The 24475-nt window shown below is 36.4% G+C and overlaps 1 protein-coding gene across 4 annotated transcripts in view; it reads right to left on the minus strand.

Moving 5' to 3' along the window:
- Window positions 1-24475, minus strand: part of kcnh5b (potassium voltage-gated channel, subfamily H (eag-related), member 5b) — a 207322-nt gene that overhangs the window by 87494 nt on the left and 95353 nt on the right. For all 4 annotated transcript variants that reach the window (XM_059352752.1, XM_059352749.1, XM_059352751.1 and 1 more), the window contains exon 9: window positions 1244-1443. In XM_059352752.1, coding sequence (XP_059208735.1) covers window positions 1244-1443 — 200 coding nt within the window. The remainder of the gene's footprint in view (window positions 1-1243; window positions 1444-24475) is intronic.

A 24475-nucleotide genomic window follows, 5' to 3' on the forward strand; every position in this document is an offset into this window, starting at 1 on the left:
CATTTGACTGGATGTTTTTGTCGTCAGTGTGAAAGACAAAAAGCTGCAGAGTGTCTGTGTCATAGTCTGCCCTGTAGAAAAAAATTTTAAAAGAAAAATTTAAAAAACAACAAAAAAAAAGTGAAAAAACAGTAAATAACCATAATATAATAATAATAATAATTTAATAATTTAATAAAAATAATAATTTGTTTGAATATATACGGATAACATACAGTTAATATCTATATCTTTTAAATAAAAAAATAAATGTATATATATTTCTGTAGAATATTTTCTTAACTTAAATATAATGTGTTTGACAATGATTTATTTTTTTTAAAAATCATTAAATTTACATTTTTACTGTAAAAAATAAATACAATTGCCTTTGTTTTACATTGAGCAATGTGTATTTTTTCAATTTTTTGTTCTTTTACATAAAATTAATTGTAATCTATTTAATTCAAGAACATTAAGCAATTGAAAAATGCTGAAAAAAAATGTCAATGTCCATTTTATATAAGATATTTGTAATACAAATTATTGACCTTATTTGCAATTAATGTAGGAAAAAAACAAGAAAAACCCTGTAAAATAATAATAAAAAAAAAAAAATCTGTAAAAAATAACTTTTTTGTGGATGAATACTGTAGTTCAGTTTATTTAACTGCAAAATATTGTAATAATAAAATAATGGATGTCTATTCGGACGTTGGAGTCTGCAATAAAGTTTTGATTTAATGTGTTTGACAACGATTTATTTGAAAAAAAATCATTAAATTTAAATTTTTACTGTAAAAAATAAATACAATTGCCTTTGTTTTACATTGAGCAATGTGTATTTTTTACATTTTTTGTTCTTTTACATAAAATTAATTGTAATCTATTTAATTCAAGAACATTAAGCAATTGAAAAATGCTGTAAAAAATAAAAGATTTCAATGTCCATTTTATATAAGATATTTGTAATACAAATTATTGACCTTATTTGCAATTAATGTAGGGAAAAAAAACAAGAAAAACCCTGTAAAATAATAATAAAAAAAATAATATCTGTAAAAAATAACTTATACTAATACTAATAATACTTATATATAATAATACTTATAATATACTTATACTAATAAAATCTTGTAATAATAAAATAATGGATGTCTATTCGGACGTTGGAGTTTTGATTGATAATAATGACCAAAACCATCAGCTTTGACACCTTACTCCTGCTCAGCCTGACAGTTGACCTTTGACCCCTGAGTCTCACCTTCTCCGTGTCGATGCCTTTGGACATGGACCAGGTGGAGACGATGTAGTCCATCACGCGCTCGCTCAGCCCCTTAGGCACCTGGTAGAGCTTCAGGAAGTCCCGCACGTTGTTGAGCATCTCGTGGTAGCGGTTGGTGTTGGCGTACATCTGCTGGAAGATGGTGGTCACGTTTCCAAAGATGGTGGCGTAGAGTAGAGCTGGAGGAGACACAGGAGAGAGGAGGGGTTCATTTCTCTTTTCATGCCTTTATTCATTAGTTTAGACCAGCGGTGTCAAACTCAAATACACAATGGGCCAAAATTTTAAACTTGAATAAAATCGTGGGCCAACATTGAACAAATAAACCTTTTAACCCTCTATGGTACAGTGTCGCCCTCAGGCAACATACCCATTTTTGGCCTGTCAAATTTCTACAAGTCATGTTTTTGAGTGAAGCGATACTTTAAAAAAGAGGGAAGAGTCTAGGGAACCAATAGCAATGCTTTAATTTGTTACATGACTTCCAGGCGGCCATATTAAAACCCTATTTTGCAGACTTTTCCAAAGGAAACAGCTTTGCCATTTTGCGCCACAAAAAATCAAATTTTCTATCTGGAAAAAATATATTCCTACTAATAGGTGAGTAAACCTTCATTTTTAATAGTTTCATACACTTAGACTGTTGAAGACATTAATTTCAATGGGTCGTTGGTTCAATGGTAAAATGTTGCATACAGGCAAAATTCAGACAAGAAACCGGTTAAAAAAGTTCCTTTTATAATGTTTTTAAATTTGAAATGTTTTGTATTGTACGCTGTTGAAGCTACTGAATCTTTTACACATGTTTATTGAATAAATTATGTTAAAATTAATTGTAAAAACTTTTTCACTTGTGCACTGTTATGGTACAAACAAAAACAAACCCCCCCCCCAAAAAAAAGAATTATAAAATTTCTTTAGACTATGTTCATTTAGTCTTTTTTAAGACAAAAAAACACTATAAAATTTTTTTTCCTAACCAGCATCATAATGCGTACCATAGAGGGTTAATATATACCAAACATGTTTTGCTTTAACATTAAATATGGAACCAGCAACGCTTATAAACATACAATATATAACTAAATAGTGCAGACATGCAAAATCAAATTTCAAATAAAAAACACATCAATGTCATTAATTTATTAAATAAAAATTAAATAAAAATTGTATGCCTCTTTTCTATTTGCATCCTTCTGATTTAAATATCAAAATAAACTTTTTCAACAGGTTAATAAATTCTGCCTTTCTTTTCTCCATTTTTGGGAAGGGGTAGCTGGGAGACAGCTCTAGCTTGAGGTTGCTATGACGACTGTCACAGAGGAGCGTTTCTGGGTCCTGTCCTGATTGACGCGCCAAAACAACAGCAGGGCATTGTGGGATTTGTAGTATTAGCGGTAAATGCGCCGTATTATACCGGCGGGTCAGCTTTTATAGTACAATAATAATATAATAATTTGGTATTGCCTCGCGGGCCAAATAAAATTACACTGCGGGCCAAATTTGGCCCGCGGGCCAGAGTTTGACACGTCTGGTTTAGACATTTTTCTAATGTCTTTCTTCTTGTAGAACTTCTACTCGTTCTCTCTAACACCAAACACCCGAAGGCCTCATATCCTAAAATTGGCACTCTGCTTTGTATTCATTTCTTCTAAATTTGTGAAAGCACTTAATAAATACAAATCTGTCTCGTGTGATCTGAAGAGCAGTTAGATAACTGCTGAAGGTCCTTAAACACTGATAGAAGTGAGAATCATAAGCTGGAGAAACCATACAAGTGGACATGTCCTACATTTACACTGTTATATTATATAACAGTCTTAAATAAGCCATAGAATAACTCTTACACAACCACTAAGCTGAACTGATTTGGAAACCACTTGGTCATGCACATGGGCAAGTGGTACATGGAACCAACCATCCTGGATGTCTTAATAACCAGACAGCAAACAGCCTGAACATCTGATCTACCACCTAAAAATCCCCCAAAACAACCAAGCAATGTCCTATCGTCACTCTGGAAACTTTCTGCTGATTTAGGTCACATCTTCTTCATTTTTATCTACTGCTGAAGGCCAAAAGATGAGGCTCAAAGCTCCAGAACAATTCCAGTGAGCTGGGTCTTAATGGTAAAAAGCCCTGATAACTGCCAAATAGTGGAACCAGTAAGGATATCTGATAAAAACCAGCACCTGGGAAACACCTGGCAGCATCTAGGACAATTCTGGGAGAGTGAAGAAACTTTTTTATAACATTCTCTTACTCTTCCTCTCTCCTTTTCCTTTTCCCCCCATTTTTGTTTCCTCTTTCCTTGTTTCCTCCATCTCTTCTCCTCGTCCTTGTTTGTTTTTTCTCATCTCCTCTGAGGTTTATTTATATATATTTGTATATATATATATTATATATATATATAAATATATTATATATATTTATCCTCTTTCTCACATCTCCTCATTTCCTTGTTTCATTTCCTCTCCTCTTTTGTCTCCTCGCCTCCTCTCTGGTTTCCTCGTTCCTTCCCCTTAAGTCCATCATGCCTCTCCTCTTCTTTCCTCCTCACCTCTTTTCCTCCTCTCTTTATTCATTTGTTTCTGTTCCTCCTATTCCTTTCATTCTCATCTCCTCTCTCCTTGTTCCCTGTCTCTCCTCTCCTCTCCTCTCCTCTCCTCTCGCCACTTTCTGCTTCCCTCATTTATCCTCCATTTTCCTCTTTTCCTCTCTCCCTTTCCCTTTCCCCCATTTTTGTTTCCTCTTTCCTTGTTTCCTCCATCTCCTCTCCTCCTCCTCGTTTGTTTTTTCTCATCTCCTCTGAGGTTATCTTCCTTCCTTTCCTTGTGTCCTCCTTCACTTTCAACTCCTTCCCTCCCTCCTCTCTTTTCCTCTCCTATGCATAAAACATGCACATCAACAAAAAAACATACGGAAGCCTTTTTTGACCACTCATAAATAAATATTGTGCACACAATAACAACATAAGTTAAGAAACATGCAACATATTTTTTGGAGTTGTTGGTCAATTTCACCGTAGTAAAACAGTATTTTTATACAGATTTTGTACAGATTTCTGTAAAATGTGAAAGGCAAATATATAAACTATTTTGAGTGAATGAATTATATAATATATTACAATATTTATAAGTAATAAATAAAGTGTATTTATTATTAAAGATTATTCATATTATTATCATGAAGAAGCTTTTTTATAACATTAGATGCAGATTATTGATGCACATTGACCAAACAGGTGGAAATAAACAAACAGTAACTGTTTTGTTTTATTTTGAGACTTGCTTGAAACCATCCCAAACACCACGACAATCACCTGGAAAAAACATTCACCAAGAAACCTACCAAAATAAGAAAGCACTTGGAACTGAACCATCAGAAAAAAGCTAACAATGCCCAAACAAACCTTGAGCATAACCCTGCAAAGAGTTGAGTCCAAGCAAGTTTTGTTCATGCAATAAACTACAAAAATGTTTCTGTTTGTAGTTTATATTCAGTGGACCAATCTACCAGCCAATCAGGCTTTCTCTCCCGCCATGCATTCAGTCTTTTGCTAACGATCTGAGATTTAACCCTTGTGCCTCCCTCAAATTTCCTCTCTAACCACCCTCGTGGACAAAAAAACTGCTATAAAATAAAAATACATCAATATTTTTTTCAGATTTTTTTTCATAAATCTCTTAAACAACTTCAGACTTGTTCAAAACTATCAAACATTAAATAATTTTCAAAAGTTTAACCCTTTATATGCTAGTTTATAAATTCAAAGTTTTCGATAATTTCTTCCAAAAAAACACGAAAAATGATTTTTTTTCCCATAAAATAAATAGTAGGAAGCTGGAACTTTGGTGGTGATTAGAGTCTTGGATATGTCAAAGATTAGCAACATCTATGAAAAAAAATCAGAAAAAAATATTGATGTATGGTGATTGTATAGCAGTTGTTGTGTGCGTGGACGTTTTTGGCCCACGAGGGTGGCGAGAGGGTAGTAAATGCACCAATGGAGTACAAAAGACATGTAAGGGTTAATGACAATGGATTTAAAAAATTTCACTAAATAGAAAAGTTCCTGCAAAAATTCATGCCTCAAGCTGTAACACAGCCAAAATGGTTAACAAATGAAAAAAAAAAGAAGAGAAAAATGTACAAAAATGCCCGAGGAAGGCACAAGGGTTAAATGTAAATAAAACAGCTAACCTGTAAGTCAAGCTTTTGGGCTAGTTTGTCAGTTTTTGAATCCTTTTCATTCTGTCTGTATAAACCACTTTAAAAAATGTTTACCATGTCATGTTGGTATCATTGTTTTCAGCACAACCTCACCTATGACCTGAACATTATTTTTTCACTTTGACTTACTGGATCAACATTTTGAACCCAAAAGGCACAAAAAAAAACATAAAATCGGACTTTGAAAATGATGTTGTTGTGTTTTACTGTCAGAACACATTCATGCTCAGTGAAGAATTTTAAATGTTGGTTCCAAATCTAACATATAAAAGGTCAAATGAGGAGAACATCTAGTTTCTATATTTGTTTTCTACTACACATATTTGACCTTATCTCCGGTTTAACTTGGCCTCTCATCATCAAACACACACGGCACTTTTGTGGACTCGAGAGCGTAAATTTCTGAGAAGCGAGAAGATGAAGGAACAAGATGAACGTCAGAAAACAAACAAGCATGACGTCTCCTGCTGCGTGACGAGCTGTGTTAACGCTGAGGAGGTGTTCAGGAGGAGGAGCAGGAGTGTTTTCCCCTTCTTTCAAACTCTAAGCCGTCAGCCGCGTCTGGATCCTTTACTGTTTCCATAGAGACCTCACTCGAAATAGTTCTCCCTCTTTTTTCCTTTCCACTGCCTCCAACCAGCACAGAGAGACGACAAAGAGAAGAGGAGAAGAAGTAATAAGTTGAAAGACTTTGGCTAAAGAAATGGGAAATGATACGAGGTGGCAGGATCTGGTGATAAATGAGAGAGGCGAGAAAGAGGGAAAAAAATATTAAAGGACTTAAACCAAAGAAAGAGAACTGGAAGCAAGGAAAAGTTGTTTTATGCCCAAATTGTGTTAGAAACCTCACAAAAGCAACGAGAGTCTAAAAGAAAAGGATGCAAAGACACAAAGGGGGAAGAGAGAGAGAGAGAGAGAGAGAGAGAGAGAGAGAGAGAATGTGTGTGTGTGTGTGTGTGTGTGTGTGTGTGTGTGTGTGTGTGTTCTTGTACTTTCTACATAGTGAGGACCGGAACACGTTTTTTTAACCAACAGAGTGGGGACATTTTTGCAAAGTGAGGACATTTTGGCCGGTCCTCTCAAAAATGAGAGTTTAAAAAATTAACTGAAACTGTATTGTGTGGTTACAAAACTAACTAAAAGTAACTAAAATTATTGTGAAAATGTCCTTAGTTTTCATCTTTGTCAACTTTTTGAAGATCCATAAGACAAAGGAAATAAAGGCAAAATTTACTGTGACCTCTTTTAATCTCCCACCCAACAAATACCCCATTACAAAAAAACTAAAACTAATAAAAACTAAACTAAAACTAATCATTTCAAAAAAATAAATACTAAACTAAAACTAGCAAACCCACTATAAAACTCATTAAAACTAACTGACTTTGAAAACAAAAATTCACAACAAAATTAAAACTTTTAACCTTGCAAGGGAATTTACTATTACAATGAGGGCCCTCACAAAGATAGAAGTACAAGAATGTGTGTGTGTGTGTGTGTGTGTGTGTGTGTGTGTGTGTGTGTGTGTGTGTGTGTGTGTGTGTGTGTGTGTGTGTGTGTGTGTGTTTGTGTGTGTGTGTTCTTGTACTTCCTACATAGTGAGGACCGGAACACGTTTTTAACCAACAGAGTGAGGACCTTTTTGCAAAGTGAGGACATTTTGGCCGGTCCTCACTTCTTTAAAGGCTTTTTTGATATTTAAGACTTTGTTTTAGGGTTAATGTTACAAAAAAAATGATAATTATCTGACACTGTATTTTGTGGTTACAAAACTAACTAAAATTATAGTGAAAATGTCCTTCGTTTTCGTCTTTGTCAGCTTTTTTCATACATAATGAAGATGGATAAGACAAGGGAAATAAAGGCAAAATTTACTGTGACCTCTAGCAAACTCACTGTAAAAACTCATTAAAACTAACTGAATTTGAAAACATAAATTCACAACAAAATTCAAACTAAAACTAATGAAAAATCCACAACTATTATAACCTTGCAAGGGAATTCACTGTTACAATGAGGGTCCTCACAAAGATAGAAGTACAAGAATGTGTGTGTGTGTGTGTGTTTGTGTGTGTGTGTGCGCAGATACAGAAAGGCGTGTTAGAAACCTTACAGAACCAATGAAAGTCTAAAAAAAAGGATGCAAAGACACAAAGAGAGAGAGAGAATGTGAGAGAGGAACCTGCATGTGTCAGCTGTGAGATAAAAACTGGTTCCAGTTCGGTTCTTTTCAAAGTCAGCAGCCTTCCAGGACCTTTCCAGGACCTTTCCAGGACCCTGTCAGCTGGCAGAAGAAGGACTCTGACAACAAAACCAACCTGGAAGTGAAAGCTCAGAGACTCAGCTCTCACACACTCCTAATTGGATGAGTTGGTGGCTCAGTGTCACCTCTGCAGGTTTGACCTCCTGGAAGTTTCTCTGTTGAGCTGACGAGACCTCTGAGTGTTTGGAGCTCTCTGGCAAATCATCCTCTCGTTCCGTGTATTTATCCAGGTGAGAGGGAGGAGGTTTGAACTCCCGTGGCACAAGAAACACCCAGAAATGTGAAATTTTAGTCCTTTAACAACGAGATAATAAATATGTGAGCTCAAAGCTACTAATTAGCAGCTTTTATCAGCCGTAAACGAGGTCTGGGTCTCAGCACTTTGATATTTTAAAGCAGCTTGAGAGGAGAAGCAGCTGCAGAAACTGACCCTCTGCTACAGAAACTGTGTGAGCAGGAGGAGTGTTTCAGAATAATACCTTCTTCTGTATTTTTAACATACACATGAAGGCTTAGCTAACTTTAATGTTGTTTGAGTTCACACATTTCTCTCAACCTGCAACGAGCTGTACTGGCTTGTTTTGTGTGAGGCTGAAGAAGTCAAATTCAACAGGTAAATGTTTTCACAATCTTTCTGAGCCTCAGAAAATGAACAGCTGCATGGACGACTCTTCAAACTGTTTTACTTTCCCTGTATCAGCCTGCCTTCAAAGAGCAGCTGGATCATAAAGCCAATAGCCATGGAATCACTCAAATTTCCGTGAAACTGACACGGATTTCGCTACAATGCAAGTTAATGACAGTCATATCCCGTGGCTATTCCAACATACAAAGTGATTATGTACATTCACTGAGTGAATATTTAGAAAATAAAACATATATTTCTCGCTAGAAATGTGATCAAAATCCATTTTTATGCAGAAACTAAGTAAAAATATTGATTTTTTTCACAAAAAATGAGAGAACTGTCCGCCATGTTTTTTGTTCTGACCGCCAGAACCTTAAAAGTCACGTGACTTGGAACAAACCAATAGCCACGGGATATGACTGTCATTAACTTGCATTGTAGCGAAATCCGTGTCAGTTTCACGGAAATTTGAGTGATTCCGTGGCTATTCCACGGACTTTGAGTTAAGCAAATCCGTGGCACCAGACTATCACAGGGCTGACACATAGAGATAGACAATCACACTCTCATTCACACCTATGGGCAATTTAGAGTCACCAATTAAACCTGTGCATGTTTTTGGACTGTGGGAGGAAGCTGGAGTACCCGGTGAGAACCCGAGACCTGAACCGTGTAGCCCTAAAAAATAAATATCCAAGCACAAAATACAACAGCTTGAGTCTGATTAAAAAAGAAATACCAGGCTACAGTATCAGCAGTCTAAAAAAACACTTTTCTGCTCCCATAAGACCCTCATGAGTTCAGACAGTTCATTCAAAGTGCTCAGGCTACAGTTTATAGCTGTCGTTTTAATATAATATTTGCAATCTGATATGTCCCCCGTGGCTCGATTTATTCAAATATGTCTCTGTTTCCCGCCTGTGGTGGCCTGGGAGAGACGGGCTGTTCGGGGACTTTGGGGAGGGGGTGTGATGGTCAGGACGGGGAGCAGATGAAGAGCTTTATTTCCTCATATTTATTAGTTGATGGAGCCGCCTGGGGACAGAGCACCAGACGCTGTCACAGAGAGGCTCTCATCAACTGCAGGAGGCTCTGCAACAAGACTTCCTCCAAACCGACTGTGACACTAAAAAGGAAAATATATCTAAACGATGGTTCGGATGCATTCTGTCCTCCTGATGCTGCTGATCGCATCACAGATTTTCTCTCCTGCGTTGATGCTTAGCGCTCATTATACCTCAGAGTTTCTCTACATCCCACAGATCACCTGCAGGTCACACACAGTGGGCGGGGCTTATCTGCACTGAAAAAAATGTCTGTAGATATTACGGTGAAAAACTGCTAAACCATGACAGTAAAAGTCCATAAAATGATAAATGGGTTAATTCAGTTTCAGTAAAAATGAAACACTGTAAATGTATATATCAGCCAAAACAGTATTTTTTAGTTTTTTTAATTTTTTTTTTTAAATACATTACTCCACTCCACTGTGTTTATAGCAAAAAAAATATACTGTAATATATATACAAGTCATCACTGTAATTTTTGCATTTATCTTTTGTACTTTTGTATCTTTTGTATCTTTTGTAACTGTTAAATGTACTAAACACCAGATCTCTAACAGAAATAGACTGTAATATTTAATCTTATTCATACAATAAAAAATGTAATAAAATGGCAATCTTAAACGTGAAATCAACAGTGCTAATATCATTTTACCGTAATATTAAAAAAAGTTATACCGTATTTATTACGGTAAAGTTCTGGCAACCACAGCTGCCAGTTTTTTACCTTAAAAACAACAGGGTTTTTTTTACAGTGTGTGACGTTGGTCTGGATCTTTTTTTTTCTTTTTCTATGTTCCTGCAAACTGCCTGAATTAAAGCAGACATGCATGACCTTAAACAGTAAAGAAGAAACTCATCTCAAAATAAATGAAAACAGATCAATCTTTCTTCTTTACTGGTAGAATTTTAATATGTACTCCAGCTAATTTTCAAAACATGTCCAACTCTCTGAACTCCAACAACCCAAACCAAGTTTGTGTCTCTTTTTACATTTTACTCTCCGTGTCCTTGTATTCAACTGCAATATATACAATCTATATGAATCTAAATAAGTCCTGCAGCTCTATGCACTGTAAAAAAAAATCTTTTTAATTTACAGTAAAATACCGGCAGCTGTGGTTGCCAGAACATCACCGTAAAAAATACAGTGAGTGTATGTAAATGTAAATATCAGCAAAAACTGTAATTTATACTGAATAATCCCATTACTTTTAGGATAATTGTGTCATCGCGGTATTTCTCCATTAACTTTACATGAAAAATGTATATTTTTACAGCAAAACTGTGTGTTTTCTACAGTTTATGGTGGTAGAATGTAAAGTTTTTTACTATTCTTTGATTGACAGTGACAGTGTTTTACTGTTATTTCTACAAACATTTTTTACAGTGTGGAATCAGCACAATCATGGCTAGAAGCAAGGCTAGATTAATCATATGGGCAATTGGGCAATTGCCCAGGGGCCCCTGACCTCTAAAGGTAATTAATTATCTGGTTATCTCTCCCTTATATGTTAAACTGTCCATCGGAGCCGTTGCTCAAAAATTAATTTTGAGGTGATTTCAGGGTGATTTCTGTTTAAAATGAGCTGAGGACCAAAATGCTACTTGATTCTAGATTCTTGATTTTTGTTTGTGTCTTGTCTTCCTCTGTGATGACTCTATTAACTCAATACATTAGTGCTGCTGGGAATAGGTGTTGGTAAATCAATATTGGATGCTTTGAAAGTGGTTGCTTACTTATTTTTTTGTGAAAATTGAGGACATTTCCTTCATCTTTTTCTATCTATTTGTATGGTGTCCTTGACTGCCAAGAAAGGTGCCTTCCAAATAAAATGTATTATTATTAATATTATTATTATTATTATTATCATCTATGTAGTGGGTCAATTTTGCCAGATGATACTGATGCTGATGTGTTTTGTTTTCATAACATCACATGTGAGTTTTTGTACATCTGTACATGAAAATGTACTTGATGACAGTAAGTTATGGATGTATTGAGTATATTAACTGTATATTACTGTACTTTATTTTGTAGATTATGGTGATTCTGGGGAGTGAACTGGGAACAACTCAAACATGTCTTTGTGCAGAATAACACAGTTAGAATGACAGAAATCAGAAAAAAATTTAAAAATTAAAAAAAGCCAGTTGAATTTCTATAGAATATATAGAATAAATTGGAATTTAAATATTTTCTAAGTACCCACAAGTGTCATGAATAATGAGAAAAAAACAGTTTTCTTCGCATATTGTACATATTGAAGTATTGTTTCCAGCCTCTCCTGTCCTGTCCTCTCCTCTCCGCTCTGTGTAAACAGCCTCTCCTTTTTTAAAATCCTTTTAGTAATCCAGTGAATATTTGTCACGTGACTGTTGGTCTCAGAAGAATCAATCATGTCTTTACAGTGTCTCTGAGGAGCAGATTTTAATGTTTTTAACAGGATATATTTGTACGGCTTCAGGACTGTCAGACAGCAAGATAAAGAGGTGAAAATATAATGTACAATTAAAATAATATAGATTATTTTTGGGGGCTAAAACCTACTTTAAAAAATCTGAACCATCCCTTTAATTTGTGACAGAACTGTATGTTTTGTATGCTGCATTTATGCACATAGAAAATAAACAAAAAAAATCGAATGCAAGCGTTTTTATCATATACTGTTAAATAGATATCCGGAAAAACATCTCGCATTATAAAACTTGGAATCCCATTCTTTCCCTAATTGAGTCTATTTCATCGTTAAATGATTAACATAGAGGGTTCTAATTAAGATAAATTGATATAACTTTTAAATGGCCAGTAATTTCTTTTAGTATACTTATTTGGTGGTCAAACTCTAGGCACAACATATACAAATTGTTATAGCTATTTTTTGTTTGTTTTTTCCAAGCATTCTGTATATCTCCTCTTAATGTCCCTTTTTATTTTATTTATTTATTTAGTATTATTATTATTTGTTTGGTTTTATGTGTATGTATATGTATGTATGTATATATGTATATGTATATTTTTCGTTTTTTTTATTATTGGTTATTTGGCTACTGTTCACCCCTCCTGTTTTTCTTTGAGGGGGACAGAGTTGAAATTTCTCATTATAATTACTATTTATTGTTTTTTGCTTATTTTTTGTGAATGTAACTCTCTGGTTCGGGGGGCAGGGGGTTGTTCTAAAAGGGGGGAAAATGGGTGAATTGTACCTTTTCTGATTGAATATGTATTTATGTCCTGACAACCCAATAAAGATATATATGAAAAAAACATCTCGTAATACAATGCACTTTTATGCAACTCTTTCGGCTTTTACATGAGTTTAATAATCAAGTTGTGTCTGCTGTCTACACTCAACATGTGGTGTTTTAATCCTGCTTCCATCTCCTCTTCATCAATACGCCACTTTCTGAATCCCCAGAAAGTGTCATTATTATTTATTTCGCAAAATTCTGTCAATTTTAGGACATGGTGCTTGTTTTATTTCCAGTTTCTGAGGGTGTGATGACAGTGCTGATCCTGACGTCCCCTGTTTGTTTTGTGTCGAACAGAAATAAATAAATAATGTGACATCCGTCTGAAAATATTTTTCTTTGATCGTCTTTTTAAAAAGATCTCAATAAGAGATGTTTCACCTCACTACTCTCTCGTCATTACTTTCTCCTAAAGGGTGAATTGTTGAAATGAGCCGGATGATGAAATCTTTCTGCAGCAGAATAGAAACTGTATTGAGTTCTTCCTTCACTCATGCTGCAGCCTGCCACCGGGTTATATGAAAATCATCCCCATTTCCAGAGATAGTGGTGGAAGAAGTATTCAGATCCTTTACTTCAGTAAAAGTACTACTACCACACTGTGAAATTACTCCACTACAAGTAAAAGTCCTGCATTCAAAAGTTAGTGAAGTAACAGCACAAAAGTATCAGCATCATAATGTAGATTGTTTTATATATTCCAAATATATAACAGGATTATTATTATTGATGCATTTATGTAAACAGTGTCTTACTTTTCTCAAGGTAGGGCTCATTAAACTACTTAATATACTGTTGTGAGGTTTAAAAAAAGTATACTCACTTTAAATTGATCATGTTCTTATGTTAAATATCGACCTGAAAAGTCACTAAAACTGTCAGCTAAATGTAGTGGAGTAGAAATATAAAGTTACATAAAATGGAAATACTCAAGTAAAGTACAAGTACCTCAAAATGATACCAAAGTACATTACTTGAGTAAATGTCATGTCATGTAAATGTCTTTTTAAAAAGATCTCAATAAGAGATGTTTCACCTCACTACTCTCTCGTCATTACTTTCTCCTAAAGGGTGAATTGTTGAAATGAGCCGGATGATGAAATCTTTCTGCAGCAGAATTGAAACTACACATGAACAATGCAAAGTCAAACTGTGGTGCTGGGGTCAAACACAGCACGAGCTCTCTTATTCTCACGGTGATTGTGAACAGTGTTGCTGTTTGATGTAAGGGATCAGGAGAGACCCTCCGTGTCATGTGGACTTTCCCTCCGCGGGTTTCAGACAATCTGCCGGAGGAGTTTAGGATGATTTGTCACAGTGAATGAGTGTGAGGGACAGAAATCTGTCAGTCCAGCAGGAGAGACGGAGACACAGTGTCACCGCCCGGAGCCGGAACACCCAGAAAATATCAATCACAGAGCTGCTACATGAAGAGACAGCCGGCACACACACTCACATACGTTACAGTAGTCCACACACACACACAAACACACACACACACACACACACAACGATACAGAAGTCCTTCCAGAAACACAACAAGTCCATACAGCATCAATCTGAGCTGACAGAAATGATCTTATTGGCTGTTTTATTGGCAGCGAGATAAGATTTCTATTCATTTCATATCTGTGTGTTTAATAGAGATGATATACACTGTAAAAAAGAAACTGTTGTTTTCACGGTAAAATACTGGCAGCTGTGGTTGCCAGAACTTTACTGTAATAAATACTTTTTGTAACATTACGGTAAAATGATATTTACACTGTTAATTTCATGTTTAAAATTGCCATTTTATTCCATTTTTTACCATTAAAAAATAAAACGTTTTTCCATCAAAAGAAACGGTGTTCTGCCATATGATTGACAAGAAAATACTTTATAAATGCTGAATAAATTAAAGATAAAGATATTACCATTAAATATCAGTATATTTTTGTTAGAGATATGGTGTTTAGTACATTTAACAGTGAGAAAAAGTATTTTTACAAAAAATAAATGCAAAAATTACAGTGATGCTTGTATATATATTACAGTATATTTTTGTTACAAACACGGTGCCAGTGTATTTTACAGTGGAGTATTGTTTTGTCTTTGTTTTAATTAAAAAAATACTTTTTCGGCTGACATTTACAGTGTTTCAATGTTACTGAAACTGAATTAACTAATTTATAATTTTACGATATCTTACTGTCATGGTTTAGCAGTTTTTCACCGTAAAATCTACAGACATTTTTTACAGTGTAGATGTTTGGCCAAGCTTAGCACTGCAAAAAAAATCCAGTATTGTGAAAGTTGATGTTCACTTGCAAAGTAGTTGTAAGTACTTCCAATTCTGGGCTGGGATTGGTGGGTTTTGTTGATATTATTTAAGAAAGTAAACAAAGCTCCAGCTATCAAGTGTGAGGTCACTCTGCACAGCTACAGTGTCAGCTAAATGTAGTGGAGTAGAAATATAATGGAAATACTCAAGTAAAGTACAAGTACCTCAAAATGACACCAAAGTACATTACTTGAGTAAATGTACTTAGTTACATTCCAACACAGAGGACATGACAATACATGAGAAAAAAAGTATACAATCAGTATCATGTTCTCCATAACACAGATCATCACTTCCTTCACATCCCTCTGAACAGCAGATTATTGAAATAAATCAAAAACAGTTTTGCTTTTGATTCAATTCTAAAACTGCATATAGATCACTGCACCCTGTTATTTACCTGCTTTGCATTCACACCACCAGAGTTTGATTGTTAACATTAAATATTCTCCACTTGAGTTTGATTAACAGCTCTCACACCAACTTAAACAAGCCAGAGATTAAAGTGGACCAAAGTAAACCGGTCCACCTGTGATACTCTGTGATTTCAGATTGTTTTGGTTCATTTTAAGAAGCCCGAGCTGCCAGAAAAAAGCTTTTTATTTCCCTCCAGCCTCTGTAGATAAAAACCTGAACACACCTCTGTTACACAAACAAACCAAAATAGCAGCACAAAGTGAAAACAGAGCAGCCGGGGCCTTTAGAGGACCTCCTCCATCACGAGCGGCTGAGCCCGGTCCACTCGCTGCTCACTGAGCCAAGTCTGCATCCAGGCTGCATCACAACACATTACACAGTGACAGGACACAGTGAGAGGCAGCCAGTCAGCCGGAGCAGCGTCCAAACACCACCACAACAGGAGAGCTACTGTATAAATCTGTTTTGACAAGCAGTAATTGTGCATCAAGCGCTCTCTGGGTGAGTAAAACATTCTGCCTGATTGTCTGCACATAAATATTGACTGAAAAATGTGCAGAGGCATCGTGGCGTTGGTCACAGCCCCGCCCTTCCTGCAGCCGCCACAGTCTCTCCTCTAATCGTGACTCTTATATCAGTGTTTTTCTGCAGCAGCACATTGTTTACTTCTCATTAGGTCAGCTTAATAGACTACTCATTGGCGTGCAGGACTGATAATGGCTTTTGGAGTGAGTGGAATGGGCTGCAGGTGGAGGGGGAGGGGTTGATGTGGGACAAATGTCTGAACGCACCTAAATCCCAAACATCGGTAAGTGATTTTACACTGCAGACATCATGTGACTGGCATGTGCACTAGTGCTCAAACAACATGGTCTCACAGGAATCCGTGAAATAGCCACGGATTCGCTTAACTCAAAATCCGTGGAATAGCCACGGAATCACTCAAATTTCCGTGAAATTGAGACGGATTTTGCTACAATGCAAGTTAATGACAGTCATATCCCGTGGCCATCCCAACATACAAAGTGATTATGTACATTCACTGAGTGAATATTTAGAAAATAAAACATATATTTCTCGCTAGAAATGTGATCAAAATCCATTTTTATGCAGAAACTAAGTCAAAATATTGATTTTTTTCACTAAAAATGAGAGAACTGTCCGCCATGTTTTTTGTTCTGACCGCCGGGACCTTGAAAGTCACGTGACTTGGAACAAACCAATAGGAACAAATATTAACTTGCATTGTAGCGAAATCCGTGTCAGTTTCACGGAAATTTGAATGAATCCGTGGCTATTCCACGGGTTTTGAGTTAAGCGAATCCGTGGCTATTTCACGGATTTCTGTGAGACCAGGTTCTTAAATGCACACAGTGCCATGGATATGCATTGCTACGCCTCTATCCTGCTACCGGCAGCTGTGGTTGCCAGAACTTTACCGTAACAAATACGGTAGAACTTTTTTTAATATTACGGTAGAAAGATATTAGCACTGTTGATTTCACGTTTAAGATTGCCATTTGATTCCATTTTTTACTGTATAAATAAAAGGTTTTTCCATCAAAAGAAACACTGTTTTGCCATATAATTGACAAGCAAATACTTTATAAATGAAAATGCATAAATTAAAGATTTTATCATTAAATATTACAGTATATTTTTGTTAGCGATATGGTGTTTAGTACATTTAACAGTGAGACAAAGTACTTTTTACAAAAGATAAATGCAAAAATGACAGTGGCGGCTTGTATATATATTACATTAATTACATATTACAGTGTATTTTACACTGGATTTTCCCCAAAACAAAACTGTAAAAAATACTGTTTTGGCTGATAAATACATTTACGGTGTTTCATTGTTACTGAAACTGAATTAACCCATTTATCATTTTACGGTCTTTTACTGTCATGGTTTAGCAGTTTTTCACCGTAAAATCTACAGACATTTTTTACAATGTAGTGAGCTTCAGATCTTTTAACTTTCCAACTCGCTCATACAACCCACTGGCTCTAAATATCCCTGCTGTTAAAATGGAGGTAGGGAAATTCGCTTTTGTTTATTTCGCTCCTTTTAAATGGAATAATTTACTGTCACAGCTTCAGTTGGATACACTGATTCCTTTTATTCATTTTAAAGACATTCTTATTAATCTTATGATTTCTGAATGTGCATGTGCTCATTGAATTTATTGTGCTTCTGTTGAGTATATATTATTATGGATATGTAGTGTAATGTGTTAAAATTGTATTTGTACTGTAATCAGGGCACCATTGGAAATGAGAGCTTGCTCTCAATTGGCCCTCCCTGAATAAAAAAAGGTGAAATGAATGAAAAACATGCAATCAATGTTTGTTTTGCATGTCGGCAAAACTGCAATCGTCCCATGCAACATTTCATAGGATATGATACAAATGGTGCTGCAAAAGTATCCAGCGAAAATCATACAGAAATACTTCATGAGAATGCATTTGCTTAGTCAGCAACACTGCTCTTCTTTGATGGATTTAAATGTCTTTTTGCAAATAAAATATTCTATTTGTGATCTCTTGTCCCGAAGGAGCTTTTTTGATAAACATTTGTTTAACATCTTTATCGAATTTAGCTCATAAATGATTGCAGACTGTTATTGATATTTTAAAGCAAAATGTTACTAAGGGCATTTTCCTTGTCTAATGGTAGTTATGTTCACATCCATTAAAAGCTCAGTAGGTCAGGTGCTGGAAAATCAATACCATAACAAATAGACACATATGGATAAAAGCTCCCTTGTGACGTGGAACAATCACGTTCTCCTCGGGCTATTTGTTTGGTCTGAATGTTGCTAATAAATCCAGATTCTCCAGGGAGATTTCCCTCCAGTGTGCAGATCACTTTCTAATGCTCACAGCACTGATATGAAATTTCATCTTGAAATAAGGATTAAACAGACACCGATCAAAACAGTCCAATGGTCTTGCTGACTTGCTCACTGTTCTGGTTTTTCTAATCTGTTTTACATCATGTGCTAACGATGAATGACAGCAAAAAGCCTTTTCTGAAGGTACGAATACAAACTGATTCCTGCAGCTCTGCCAACTGTCTGCAGACCAAGCAGGAATAATGAGAGGCAGCTGGGTAACCTTGATTATTGGCACAAACTTGGGGGGGAAAAGAAGGGATTATCCTTTCAATTATTCTACCGTTTCATTGAGAGTAAATCCCTCTGAATGAGAATGTATCAAACACACAAACCAGTAAATTCTTGTTTCCATTGTTTGTGCACAAATGTTTTTCATCCCTTGTTTTGAAGACAAGAAGATGGAGTGTTGCAGCTTCACTAATGGGACCCGAATTAAAACGGCACAAATAAGCTCTGAGATTTCACTGCTCAAGGTAACAAGGCCACCAGGGGCCGAGTGGGCCAAGCGGGGCCTCCCTGGGGGCCGCCGGCCGGGTAATGAAGTCATGGAGGACCACTCGTATTGAACCACAAGTGGCTGGTAAACAAGGAGGGACAAGTGAGGCGGAGCTCATGTTCACTGTGGATCACCAGTGTGAGGAAAGTGATGCTGCCGGGTCACGAGGTGGTGTTCAGATATGGGCAGGTATAATGAGGGACAGAGTGGAGGACAGGTTAGCACACAGCACAGGTTTCAAAGGTCAGGTCACCCAATTAAAAAATATAAATATGTTTGTACATCGAGTGGTATAAAGCCCTGGAGATGCTTCTGGTTAACCATACACAGCAGAGTAGAATCATCTTCAAATAATCCACAGAAATAGGAGATTCTCACAATATCAGAAAAAACTTCCAGTCCTGCACTCGAAGAAACCCGCAAAATCTGCAAGTGCATCTTTTTTTTTTTAGGTTTTTATACTATTCTGTTAGCCTAGCTAACACCAGACTAATCACAAATGACAATTATACCAGATTACGTATGTAGAGCGACAGAAATTCGAGGAAGCATCGAGCATGAACATGACTGATGTTTGCATAGCCAGACTAGCCCATCTCTACTTTGAGACTAAAATGCTGATTTCTGCTTCTGCAACGTTTTTCTGCAGCATGTTCTGACTCTGGGTGTGTGTGTGTGTGTGTGTATGTGTGTGTGTGTGTGTGTGTGTGTGTGTGTGTGTGTGTGTGTCTGTGAGAGAGTGTTGTTTGCTGCTTTGCTTCTCCAGTTCTCGCTTTCTGCAAGATTATTTATTTTTACGCCTTATTTCCCCTCATGTCATTCAGCCACACACATCCACTGATTTTATGGTCAATAGACGAGCTGCTGGGGGTCTCTGGGGGCTCCGCTGTCCCCCGGCTCGTAGCCAGATCACCATGGTTACAGCAGCGAGCGGTAGCGGGGCTAGTTGGTAGATTAGGCTTTAGCCAAATCCTGACGGAAGCAAAGCTAAAACATCCTTTTTCGTGGTGAAACAGGAGTGTAAAGTCAAACGTTGTTCTTCTTTTAAAATAAACTTTGGCTCTAAACTATTTAAAACGCCGTCTACAGCTAGATCGAAAGAGAGTTTTGCGTCTGCTGCAGCCATGTTGGATCCGTAAGAAACCTACAAAACTACAAGCTTCCGTCTGTCGAGTAGTACGCGTCAACGTTTTGCCGTCCCTCCCCGGTCTGTGATTGGATCCCTAAAACAGGGCTAAGAAACGGCCCTGGTTTCCAGACCCTTTTCGCAGTTCGAGATGAAATCGAGCGTGCAAAGCAGTATGGGTAAACCCAGGCTATGATTCTGTAGCTTTGCTGTTTGTTCTCTTTATGTATTCAGATCCAGACACTCACATTTTGGTTGATATATGTGTGTTTTAGCGTCAACAAGCCCATCTGAATCTGTCAATTACCAAAGCCAGTCAGTATGTTCCCATCATGGAGAAGCTCAGCAACATTCTGCTGTGGACACCTTGTTATGATAGATCCCAGACTGAAACTCCTGTTTTCTGCATGTAAAATTACTAATTTTGTTAATGGAGCCTAGTGGCTTGAAATGCATCATACCTGACTGTGCAATATGTATATATTCATATGTTGTATTATTTTTACTACTTGCTACTTTTAACGTTTTTTGTGTTTTTATGTAGAAATTGCATTGATTTTGACAGCTTCTACTTCAGTGTTGTACTTTTGCAAAGAGATTATGATTCTTCTGATTCTGATGTACTTAAAAAATTAAAAATGTTATAATGAGTGCAACTTAAACTATTAATAAACTAAAAATTATAATTTAATTGTTTCTTATTGGAAAAGTAACTATAACTTACATTAATATACCATCTATTTGCCTTTTATAAATTATTTAGTTAGTTAAACATTAATAAATTATCTATTTACCATTCTAAATGGTCTATATACGGTTTATAAATGATGATTAAACATTAATAAACTATCTGTTTACCATTTATAAATGATGCTTATTGTAAAGTGTTACCCTTCAGTGTTGTACTTTTGCAAAGACATTATGATTCTTCTGATTCTGATGTACTTAAAAAATCCATATCAATTTAAGTGTATACTTTAATTAGAAGGCTTTTAACCCTTCACTTTGCTGTCAAAGAGACTGTTATGATGGAAATGAAGCTCTCTTCTAAGCCAACAGACTCCATTGACAAAAACAGCTATTTTTACCTTGCAGAACACAGGAGTGGCTGGTCCAACAATGATGTCACCTTGTTCCGTTCTTTTGTTTAAGTGTGTGACTGTTCTGTTATTTCCAAACTTCCAAAACACAGCTGACAGTGACTCAGGCTGAGTGGGCGATTTAATTTCAAAAATCCGGAAATGAGCGCTGCTTGAGTCGGCCTTTAAAAGCAGAGCAATTTTTGAACTTCACCTGCAGCTTTGTGCCAACAGTGTGAGTTATTGTGAAGAGTTGTTGCTCTTTGATTAGTCCTTGATGGTGGGTCAGAGGCTCCCAGTCAGCCCGGTACAGGTCGAGAGCATCAGATGACACCTGCTGCAGACATTGATTGACCTTCCAGCTCCTGGTTTCGTCTGACTTTAGCTCGGGGAGGAATCCGAGGTCGCACTGACACCAGTTAGCAGACTACATGTCAGGGGATCCAACATCTGAAGGCTTTATTCACACACTCTACACTGTAAAAAATGTCTGTAGATTTTACGGTGAAAAACTATTAAACCATGACAGTAAAAGACCGTAAAATGATAAATGGGTTAATTCAGTTTCAGTAACAATTAAACACTGTAAATGTATATATCAGCCAGAACAGTATTTTTACAGGTTTTAAATTAAAAAAAAAAAAACCATTACTCTATTACTGTAAAATACATTGGCACCGTGTTTGCAACAAAAAGCATCACTGTAATTTTTGCATTTATTTTTTGTAAAAATACTTTTTCTCACTGTTAAATGTACTAAACACCATATATCTAACGTAAATATACTGTAATATTTAATGGTAAAATCTTTAATTTATGCTGCATTTATAAAGTATTTTCTTGTCAATTATATGTCAAATCTTTTGATGGAAAAAACTTTTATTTATACGGTAAAAAATGGAATAAATGCTATCTTAAACGTGAAATCAACAGTGTCAATATCTTTTTACCGTAATATTAGAAAAAAGTTGCACCGTATTTATTACGGTAAAGTTCTGGCAACCACAGCTGCAAGTTTTTTACCGTAAAAACAACAGGGTTTTTTTTACAGTGTACTCCGTGAAGAGGCTTTGTGACTGTGACCGGGAGCAGCAGGTGAGACAGGTACAGAGTGACTGTAAAGCTCACGTGTTCTGGGACTTGTGGTAATCACAGCTTGGCCCTATTTTCCCGCACTGTCAGCAATTATACTTGAGGAGGACCAATCTATCATGCCTGGCACCTGCTTGATTCAATTATCCCTACGCTACCCGTCTGACTGCGGCCGCCACACTTCTTACTCCAGCATAAATTACAAGAGCACAAATTAAAAAATTATAATAAAAATAGGAGTGATTGCCTCATTTAGAGGCTTTTCACTGTGGGAACGATTGGGAGATTGGGTTCAGGAGTGAATGAGTGGGAAGAGACTCACCGCGGGACGATTACAACTGGCGATAATTATGGAAATGGGGTGTGAATCACTACACGCACCCAAACCCCCGGGTGATTTACACAGCACGCGTAAAATAGATGAAACTGATATTAATTATTTATGGCTTTTAAGCTCAAGTGTAATGTTGTGAAATTCATAGCTGGTTATGTTTTTAGTGCATCACTAGCAGCATGTTGGCACTCAGCACACTTTCACACATGCCAACAAACGTGTATTCACACATACTGTACATCCACAGGCATCCATATATGGACACATACGGAGCACTAATCTGCAAATATGCACGAGTAAAAACAACACAGCAGCACCCTGAGATACACAGAGAGCCATGAAGACACAAACAGGCATCACACACACACTAATGAGTGAGAAGATAAAGAAACAAACACACACGAGCCTCCAGAACAGACTCGGTGCTCCTTTGCAAAAAATCTCTAAATCTTATTGAATGGGACCTTTTAGCAAAATTATTTTAAATTTCAGACTTTAGGTGTATTTTGAAGCCAATACTTGTACTTTTGAGTCAAATTTTGAATGCAGGACTTTTTCTTGAGTGTTGCTACAATGTGGTACGACTACGTTTACTTAAGTAGAAGATGGGAGAGGGAGGAATGGATCCAAATAATGCCAGAGCAATGAACCCAGAGCTTAAACACACCACCACACCCTGGTAAGGCCACTTGTGGCTCTTCAGGCCATCTGCAGTGGCTCCCTGTCGCTGTGACAAAAAAAAAGACATGAAATGAATGAATGAAATGAATTAATTCCTTGCATTTTAATTTTGGTGTTGTAAAATGTGTAGCTTATATACGGCATTAAAAAATGTTTCAACAACTACACTGCAAAAAAACAAAAGTTGGGTGAACTTAAAATTTCAAGGCAACAAACTTCGATACAATTTTAAGTTGGACAATTAAACTAAATATTTTTTGCGTTTGCTTAACTCTAAATTTGTAAGTTGTACTAACTTATAATTTTACATTATAAGTTATAATAACTTTTAATCCTTACTTCTGCTAACTTCTGCAATGTGCTGAAGTGGCACGATTGTAACGCCGCTATGAAATGTCAGCTAATGTTGCGACCACAATTTTAAGTTAGCTTTGATACGCTAATGGCTACTCTTGTAGCTGTAACAAGCAGCGCCGCTAGCATCAGTTAGCCGCTAGCGTCAGTTAGCCGCTAGCTTTCGCTAATGACCGAATTTCACCGCTTTCCCGCATTTCACAACGAAGAAATAAGAGTTATCAGAACTATTGTCCCTTGTTGTGAACCCCAACTTAAAGATATAAGTAACAACAACTCACCAACTTGTTTTTGAGCAGACAACTGGCTTCCTTTGTTGTGCTAACTTACATTATTGCTCTAAATGTCATTCATTTATATTTCCAAGTTTTACCAACTTAAATCACTGTTTTAGGCCAAAAAATACAAGTTGGCTTTTTTGCAGTGTAAAATGTGCATCATAGCTTACGAAAGTCTACATCTTGGTGCCTTATCCTCTAAATTTTGCCAACTTCATGTCTTGTTTTGTGTTTCCTTTTCAATTCTAAATCTCCTGAGACATTTCTTTGGTGTCCAGCCTCTCATTTGCACTCGGGTCCTCACTGCATTCTGACAAAACCATTTTAATAAAAATGCTCATTATGACCTATCAGTAATGTTGGTTGGCTAATTTAGACTTAGAAGGCGGTTTTATCTTCATTGTAAGGCACAAAATAATGTTTGTGGCTCCATTCCAAATTTTTTTCTGTTTTTCTTTTGTTAGTAAAGGTTGCCGACCCCTGCGCTAAATCCATAAAAATGATGAAGGTCCCTCATCTGACCATGTAACTTTTTCCCACATCTCACACACCCCTTTAAGTTTTGCACCACTGAACTCACAAATGTGCTTTTATCTCTGTAATGAGTGCTTGAGTTTACACTGCAAACACTCCAGACTGTAGCAGCCAGCAGAGCGTTGCTGCTGACACAGTCTGATCATACTCTGACA

The sequence above is a fragment of the Centropristis striata genome, chromosome 16 (assembly GCF_030273125.1).
Source record: "Centropristis striata isolate RG_2023a ecotype Rhode Island chromosome 16, C.striata_1.0, whole genome shotgun sequence".
In the NCBI taxonomy this organism is placed as follows: domain Eukaryota; kingdom Metazoa; phylum Chordata; class Actinopteri; order Perciformes; family Serranidae; genus Centropristis; species Centropristis striata.